This window comes from Hipposideros armiger, unplaced genomic scaffold (genome assembly GCF_001890085.2).
Source record: "Hipposideros armiger isolate ML-2016 unplaced genomic scaffold, ASM189008v1 scaffold_18, whole genome shotgun sequence".
In the NCBI taxonomy this organism is placed as follows: Eukaryota; Metazoa; Chordata; class Mammalia; order Chiroptera; family Hipposideridae; genus Hipposideros; species Hipposideros armiger.
Window position 1 is genome coordinate 6282939 of NW_017731368.1, and position 9180 is coordinate 6292118.

At 45.0% G+C, this 9180-nt stretch overlaps 1 protein-coding gene across 1 annotated transcript in view; it reads left to right on the forward strand.

The window, feature by feature from the left end:
• Positions 1–9180, forward strand: part of SEC22C (SEC22 homolog C, vesicle trafficking protein) — a 24589-nt gene that overhangs the window by 4693 nt on the left and 10716 nt on the right. Inside the window, exons 2-3 of the mRNA XM_019631010.1 lie at positions 3765–3973; positions 7510–7673. Coding sequence (XP_019486555.1) covers positions 3792–3973; positions 7510–7673 — 346 coding nt within the window. The 5' untranslated portion in view covers positions 3765–3791. The remainder of the gene's footprint in view (positions 1–3764; positions 3974–7509; positions 7674–9180) is intronic.

The following is a 9180-nucleotide window of genomic DNA, read 5'->3' on the forward strand; positions in this document are numbered from 1 at the left end:
GAGAGAGAGAGACTTTAAACATAGTCTCCTGGTGTTAGCATTTTACCATTTCAAGTGAGGCGTAGAAATTTTACCTCTCTTTGCATCTTTGTACCTCCCTCCACTTATAATGTCTTAAATATTTCCTGTGTATATATTGAGAACAACATCAGACACATTATTATTGCTTCAATCATCAAACATAATTTAGAAAACTCGTTAGCAGAAGGGTAGTCTACTGTATTTTCCCATGATTTTACTCCTTCTGTTGTTTCTTCCTTCTTGATGGTCCTTGATGTTCCAAGGTTCCTTTTTTTTTAAATCATTTTCTTTCTGTTTAGATAACTTCCTTTAACCATTATCTTAGAGCAGATGTGTTGGCAACAAACTCTTTTAGTGTTCCCTTATCTGAGTATGTCTTAATTTGCTCTTCACTCTTGAAAGATATTTTTGGTGAAAATACAGAATTCTGGTTTGTCAGTTCTTTTCTTTTAGCACTTGAAAAATGTACTTCCTTTTGGCTTCTGAGATTTCTATGAGTTTGCTGTCATTTGAATTGTTTCCCCCCAAAAGGTAATGTTGTTTCTTGCTTCTTTCAAGATTTTACTGCCTTTAGTTTTCTTATGTTTGACTGTGTGTTGGCATGGATTTCTTTGGATTTATCCTTTCTGGAACTTATTCTGCTATTTGAATCTGTTGGCTTATGTCTTTTGCCAAGATTGGGAAGTTTTCAGACATTGTTTCTTTGAACACTTTTTCAGTCCCACCCTCTTTCTCCTCTCTAGCATCTAGACTGGAACATATGAGGCAAAAAGAAAACCGAGTAAACTCACAGCTCAGTCATTCCTCAGGTCCGAAGGTCCCTCGCCAGTCTGCCTTCTTCTCTGCACCTCTCAGAATCTTATGTTATTTTATATATAAGGTCCGTGAGTTTTAGTTGTATTTCGTGGGAGCAGAAAAAAGTACTTGAACTCCACCTTTCCAGAAGCAGAAGTACCCAGTTCATTCTTTTTTGAGCAGAGGTCAGATCTCTTATTCAAGTACAGACTGTCTCATAATAGCTCATAACCTGAATTCACAAACATCAAATGCCTACAGTGTGCAAAGCTCTTATACCAGGCAGTGTGGAGAACACAAAGGTGGGCCGTAAGCCTCTCCCTATTTGTATTATTATGATTTTTTCATCGTTTGGAATACAAAGTGCATTTTCACAAAGGGAGAAGTGTTGATTCTGTTCTTAGACTCTTCCACAGCAAGGTGTAAAATCCTTCCACCCCCCCCCCCCCAGCTGCCTTTCTGTGCACTGACACATTCACACATACACAGAAACACAAGGAGCAGCTGACATCACAGTGTCACCTTCATTTAAGCATCGTACACATTTTAAAATATTTAAAAATGGATGTGGGTTTCTCTAGTTTGCAGTACTAATAACTTGATAGAACTGAAAAACAGTTTGTATTTATCTTCCATCCTGTTGTTTGAGGAGAAACAGGTTCAATCACCAAAAGGATAAAAGGGATGAGAGCCTGGATGGGATTTTTGGGTCCTCTAAAGAGTGGTAGAACTGGTTCTCATGATTACGATCACTTGGAAAGGTCACTGTTTTCCTTTTTATTTGTTTAACATGAAACCTGGCACATAGTAGATGCTCCGTAAAGACCGCCCTAGAGAGGATATCTGGGGGTTGGCAGTTGGAATAAATGCAAACTGCTTTCCCTTAGAAGGACATAGCTCAGCCTCCAAAAAAAAGTATCTTTCTTATTTTGTGTTGGGGGTGTTTGTTCTGTCTGTGACTCTTGATATTTTATTGATTTATTGTCTTTTATTTATTTTTTTTTAGCAAGTACTGTCCTTAGAAACCTCTTTATTACAAGCATTCTTCAACACTTCTCTACGCGCATTGCACAATGGCTATAGCTAATACAGCACTGTTCTCAAGGTAGCAAGCAAGTTGAAGTTCGTGTTTAGACCCTAAGCCCGGGTCTCGAGTTGACCTCGTAGTCTTCCCCTGTCTCTGTCAGGGCTTTGTGCCCTATAACTCTTAAAATTATTTTTTTCTAAGTTAAATATTTCAAATATTCATGAAAGTATCGAAGATAATGTTATTAACCTCCATATATCCATCCCCCGATGCCCTTTGTGGTGCTAGAGGTCTTAGCGTTGGCCAGGCATCTGGGGTGCAGCCCACAGGATCTCCTGGCAGTTGGCCTGGCCCCGCCAAGGGTGCTGGGAACAATGGGGCAGCTGTATCTTTTCCGGGGCTTTTCACACTTGAACTCCTCAATGGAAAGCTTGGGGAAATGGGACAAACAGGACTGTGGAGGGTCTGTTGGCTAGTGAGCTAATTAATTTTTCTTTTTGCCTGCTCTGTGTTTTTTTTACCACTGCAGTTTCTGCATGTGTAAAATAGGACTAATCATTCATTCATTCATCTATTTAGGATATGGGCTTTATTCTTAGAAGTTGCACTTAGGCAGTGGAAACGATAAATCAGTAAAAGAGAGAACAAAAGAGTACAATAGATTCTCTGGGAATTTAGGGGCGGGAGAAGTGCAGGTCCAGGAGGTCTCATGGAAAGGGTGGACTGGAGACTTCTCGATGTGGATTTGGACAGGAGATCAGAGGGTGGCAGAAACAGGCGACGTATGCACAGAGGCCCAGAGGTGACAAGAGCAGTGTGTGCCCCAGGGGCTCCGCTTTCTACTGCTCACAGGAACTGAGATGCCTAATAAGCTTACATCCCTAGAGGTTTTTGGAAGACAAGTACCCAAGTGTACGAACCTATTAACATCCTATCAAGCAGAGGAACTGATAAAAAAGGAACTGAAACGGGATGGGTGTGCCTATGGTAGGGAAAGACCCGTTAAAGTTGTAATGGCCACCTCACTCACCCCAGGTTGCAGGCTGCCGCGTGCAGATGTGCGCGCCACGTACCAGCACCTGGGGGGTTCCCAGAGGGGGGCTAAAACCCAGCCAGGCTCTGCCAGCAGAACTGGTCCAGGCAGCTTCTACCCCCGGGAGCACCTTGTTCTAATTTGCCAAAGGTACTGTGAGGGCTCAGAATCTGTTTACTTTTGTTTCTTAATGGTGTTCACATATCAAGGCCGAATATTTAGTGTCTTACTGTAATATAATTTGGTAAATGGCGTCTTGGGCCATCTGTAGGAGCTCAGTCAGTATTTTAAAGACTGGCTCTGGATCCAAAATTCAGGGGGGACATATGTATACTCTCTCAGTTCCATTTTTGCCTTCTGTTCCCCTTGCTACCTGCTTTAGGTTAGATGCTTAGAATCCCTCACACGGCGGGTGAGGATATGGCGGGTGAACTGCTCAGCCCCTGCCTTCCTGAGTGACCTGAAATGCACAGCTCGCTGGAGCCATCCCTGCTGCTTCAGTGTCAGGCGCTTCCTGTCCCTCTGGGGCTATCTTACTACCTGTGTCCTGCTACCCACTGTCACTGCTGTTGCTCCTGAGCCCTTCTGGGCCTGCTTCTGTGCTTCTCTTTCTTTCTTCCTCATCCTGGTTGGTTTAATTTTGGAAAAGGAGATATCCATGAGAGAGAAGGAAAAGGAGGATTTCAGGTAAAGAAGAGAAGATAATGAAGGGAGGAAAATTGGGAGTGACAATAGCTGTAGAGATGGGGGGGGCGGAAATAGTAATAAAAGCAACATTTGCAATTATAATGGGGGTGAGGTTGAAACAACCCAGCGTGCACTCGCAGGCAGGGCATCTCTGGCACCATCACCTGGCCCTCAGTAACAAGGTGACCTTGCTTCCCTCAGGTGTCCTCATGACTTCTCTCGCGGACCATGTCCATGATCCTTTTTGCCTGTGTGGTAAGGGTGAGGGATGGACTGCCCCTCTCGGCCTCCACTGACTTTTACCACACCCAAGATTTTCTGGAATGCAGGAGACGGCTCAAGACTTTAGCCTTGCGTCTGGCCCAGTATCCAGGTCGCGGTTCTGCACAAGGATGTGACTTCAATATACAGTAAGCAAGCATGTTTGCTTTCCCAGAACATCGGCAAGATTTGGGTGGCTTTTAACCATATGGTGAGGTAACGTTATGCTGATCACGTTGTGTGTTAAAAGTAGATCTAACATCAGACTGTGGTCTGAGGTCGTGTGCATTTAGAGTCGGGGGGCCCCCAGCATTGCTGCTCGAATTCTCGGATTTGTTGGTGGAGTGTCTGTGAGCATTGGGTTCAACCAGTTTTATGCCTTTAGTTTGGTAGTTTTTTTCTGCACTAGATGTAGGGGTGGAAAAAAGGTGAGGGGGGGGGAGAGAGACCAGATTTAAATGGAAGGAAAAAGAATGAGAATGAGAAAGCCAAGAAAAATAAGAAAAAAGACTTGACTTATAGTTATTGCCTTTAGGTTTTGCTTTTAAAAATGTTTTCACTTTAAAAAAATGTTTTTAATTAAAAAAATTTCGTGATGTGACAGGAGCAGGGCAGTGAAAAATGAGCACACATAAGTCCCTCTTCTCAAGAAATTTAGAGTCTAATGAGGGAACGAGAAATATGTAACTATACATAATAAAATGGGGAAAATTCTCCAGTGAAAGTGAGAGTCAAGTGGTTACAATAATCACAGTAATAATAGCAACTGTTATTGTTTCCTGTGTGCCAGGCACTATTCTCAGTGCTTTCTGAGGTGTATGAGGTAGTCAGTCAGCAGTATTACACTTGTGTAGAGGAGGAAATGGAGGTTAAATGACTTACCCAAGGTTATAGTGTTAGTGGTAGAGTCGGGATTTGAATGCAGGCAACCAGGCACCAAGGCCTGTTCCTCATGTTTCATTATTTCTTATTCTAGGGCTCAGAGCAAAAAGCCATTCTACAGAGGGATCAGGAGCAAGGCAGGTTTTGAAATATCAAAATGGCTTGCTGTAGATTTTACATCATTGTTAGTATTTAGGCCTTCACTTACCAAGTCCCAAGGCCCTTTTGCTCCCCTTGAATAGCACATTTTTAGTGGACCTGATAAGGTGGGGTCCTTTTAAGGGAATTCAGTCTCAGAATCAGAAAAACAAAAGGAAAAGTCCAGGCCTGCCTCCGGGCTCGGTGGTGGTGCCAGGGGAATAGGGACGTGGCCTGAAGGGGGTGCCAGATGGCAGGCACATGCAGCTGTCACCCTGTGGTGTGGGCTGTGGGCTCTCAGGGGCAAACACTGAGCTGCATCTTCCATGTCTGCGACTCCTTTCTCTGGGTGCCGGAAGCCACCTTCCTCATTAGCTGTGACTATCTAACATGCTATGGGAACTTTGTACTGGACCTCAAATAGGAAGCCTTTTCTCTGTTAAGAAAAAAGCAAAACAAAAACGTCTGTAACTTCAAATGAGATTCTGGGTCCTTTGGATTTTTTGAAAAGTGGAATGAAAATGTTCTGCTCATTTGTATTTTGAATGAAATAGTCACCATTATTTTCACAGCGGAAACAGGCTTTTTTTCCCCTTACAGGTGAACAGTACCATAGCTTACTTTATAGTTACGAGAGTTGAATTATTTTCCTAGGGTCACCCTAACAAAGTACCACAAACTGCCTTAAAACAACAGAAATGTATTCTGTCACAGTTCTGGAGGCCAGAAGTCTGAGATGAGGGTGTCAGCAGGGCCGTGCTACCTGAGGCTCTGGAAGCATCTGCCGCGCCTCTCTACTGCCTTCTGGTGGTTGCCCGCAGTCCTTGTCAGTCCAGGTCTTCTGGAGGGAGCGCCTCGGTTCCATGGGCTGCTGCCTTCTGTCTCTGTGACCGTATTTCACACCAGTCATTGGATGGAGGCCCACCTTAATCCATTATGACTTCATGTTATTTTGATTACATCTGCAAAGACTGTTTCCAAATAATGTCATATTCACTGGCACTGGGAGCTGGGACTTCAACTTATCTTTTGAGGGGATGCAATTCAGCCCACAAAATAGAAACACTTCCATCCTAGAGGGACTTAGGCCCCACTGTAAAATTTCTTATATAAGGAGGTCATCTTTTTTTAAAAATCGAAAATGTTTTTATAGAGAGACTTCCAATTACACAAAGATGGTAGATTAATATAACCTAAAAACCCTCCTGGCAGAAACACCCAGAAATGTGGAGAGAGAGAGAGAGAGAGAGAGAGGTGTGTGTGTGTGTGTGTGTGTGTGTGTGTGTGTGTGTGTGTGTGTGTATGTGTGTGTGTGTGTATATATATATATCTATACATACATATATATGTATATATGTATATATATGTGTGTGTGTGTGTGTGTATAGATAGATAGATAGATAGATAGATAGATATACACATATATACATTCTTTTAAATGTGTAGCTGAGCTTGAAAGAAAGAAATCTCAAGGTGCCAGAAATGAAGGGGGAGTAGAATATTAAGGTGGTAAGTGTGTGTGAGCTGACGCTGAGGCCCCTGGTAACCAATCATAGTAAACTCAGGGCTTGTGTTTCAGAACCCTTGAAAGGACAGGCCTTTGGTGTTGGATGAGGTGTTGGAGTACGACCCATGCGTAAAGGAAGGGTTCTTGTCAGGCTACAACCCTAGTGGAATGATAGGTGAGAAAGAGTCTGCCCACCAACACAGGGGTAACGTGTGTCCACTTGGCTTTGGATGGGAAGGAAAAATCTCACCTAGGAAACAAACCCTGCTCCTGTGCCTTGTGTAGGATTGGAGCTTGAGGTTATATATACTTTATATGCCTCACGGTCAAGGAATTTCCAAGACAAAGTTCAAATATCAGCGTTGGTTCCGGACTGATGACAGTCCTGGAGCAGCTGGCCAAGCCCAAGGCAGAGCCCTCTGAGAGAAGTGTGCCACCTCCCAGACCTCGAGGGATTCTTACAGGAGGAAAGGCTCGACAGTGATGGGCACTCAGCAGAAATGATACAACACTACAGGAGATATTCCACAATGAGTGGGGGTCAGGAGGCACCTCAGCTCGGAGAACCAGAGTCCCTGGAACTTGAAATGATAGCGTGACAGCCTGAAAAGGAGTAGAAGAGGAAGAAAAACCCTGCATTGATTTTATGAGATCAGAATAACCTTAATGCCACAACCAGATGAAGACAGGAAAAATATAGGCCAGCCTTACTTTGTATAGACACGAAAGTGTGAAATCAAATGTTAGCAAACTAAATCCAGCAGTATGAATATGTAGAAACTCACAGCCACGAAGGTTTTATTTCAGGATGATTTAATGTTGGAAATCTATTGACGTAGATTAAAGAGGAGAACGTTTCCTCAAGAGATGTAGGGAAGCCCGAGGCTGCTTCTCCCTAATGGAACAGGCATCCTCACGCCTGAGTAAATAGGAGTGATCACACACTGTCACTGGCAAATGCTGCTTTCTTTGCACTTTAGAGGAAGTGTAAGAAAGGCACAGTCCCAGGGAGATCTAGGCAAAGAGACAATGTCTGTGTAACAAGCAGCTCCAAGGCTGTTCAAGGCCAAGCAAGTCCAGAGTTGAGGCAAGGTTGCATCTGGATGGGAATCCATGGGTCTGTTCCCTGGTCATGTAGCTGTCACCCTTTTGTTTCAGTTTTTCTTCTTCCGGGGATGTGGCCTGCATGGCGATCTGCTCCCGCCGGTGTCCAGCAGCCATGGCCTTCTGCTTCCTGGAGACCGTGTGGTGGGAATTCACAGCTTCCTATGACACCACCTGCATTGGCCTAGCCTCCAGGCCGTACGCCTTTCTCGAATTTGGTTTGTAGCCCTCTTTGTATTTACGCTTCTCTCTTACAGCATTGTATGTGTAGAATTATAGTTTAGACTTGGCTTTGACCATCAAGGAAAATCATTGGAGGTGCAATACCATGTCACTGGAGAACAGCCTTGTATCGCACGATTTCACACTGATGGAAGTGGCCCGGAAAGCTTTGAGGTTTAACACTCTGGCTTGTCATCTCTCCAGAGCCGGGACAGTGGAGGGTGGTGAAAGCTGTATAAGGTTACCCCTGGAGGAGGGGTCAGCCAACTGTGGCCCCTGGCCAGCACCCATTTCCACGTGCGTTCCTCTGCGTGTTGCCTGTGGCTGTTCTTGCCCAGCAGAGTCGAGTAGTTGTGACAGAGACCGCTTGGGGCCCATAAGCCTAAAATACTAACTCCCTCGCCCTTTAAGAAAATTTGCCGACCCCTGCTCCAGAGCTGTACTACTCAAAGGATGGTATGTGGGTTTGTTCTTCCATCACGAGGTAAGTACAGAAAGTGACAATAAGTGTTCAGAAATCCTTACAGTCATTTGACATCCCTGCGGTATTTTTGTGTTGTATTTTATCAAAGTATCAGTCGGCAAGAGTTTAGAATAAGAAGGTCCTTCACTGAGAGGTCGAGACGCACTGCTCTGGGAGGGGAAGGCGCTTTTCTAGGTGCTGCCAGAGAGGCCTTGCAGAGGCTCAGCGGCTTGGGGACCCAGCATGATAATTCGACTGGATATACTCTTTTTCTCTGGTGTGATCCAAGTCATTTTGAACCCTTGGGAGCACAGGTGGACTTGGAGGACACGCTGCGGTCTCTAAACAGCTATGGTCCCTGTGATGCTTTTGAACCAGGGCCTGGCAGCATTTGGTACTACGTTTCCGGGGCAGGACCAGCCTCCGGAAGTGTTGCCTGCCGCTTACGCTTCCTGGCAACTACTGCCACAGCCCTCCTGGTCCCTCCTGTGGTCCACTGGCCAGCGCCTCAGGGATCACAGGCCCAGCGGCCACTTTTGGTGTCACCTGAAGGTGCTGGTGTGCAGGCGCCAGCCTGGTAGACCTGTGACATAGACCGAGAGTCCTGCCTCCGAGCCTTCCTGTGGGGCCCCAGTCAGACTGCTGCTCTTGCTCTCATCCCACTTCTTCCTGTGAGAGGGCGTGCTGTCCCCAGCCAGGTCTCAGCTGCAGCACCCCGCGGCTGCCATTTGCTCCATACCTGAGGGACCTGTGCTCTCTCCCCTCATTAGTGCATGTGCCTTCCTTCTAAAGTGGTGTGCTCGGCCTTACAGGACGCCCTTCCCCAGCAGCCTGATTCCTCATTATTGATTAAGAGGAGAATGTGAGAAGAAGTGCACTGATACTAGAATTATATGATTTTGCTTTGCCCATGTGTATAAAACTTCACATCAAATACTTATTAAAACTTGGCAATGGATTAATACTAACATAAATGAAAGAATTAAAACCAACACCTTTCAAGTATATGATCCTAGTTTGCACAGCATACTCATGTTCAT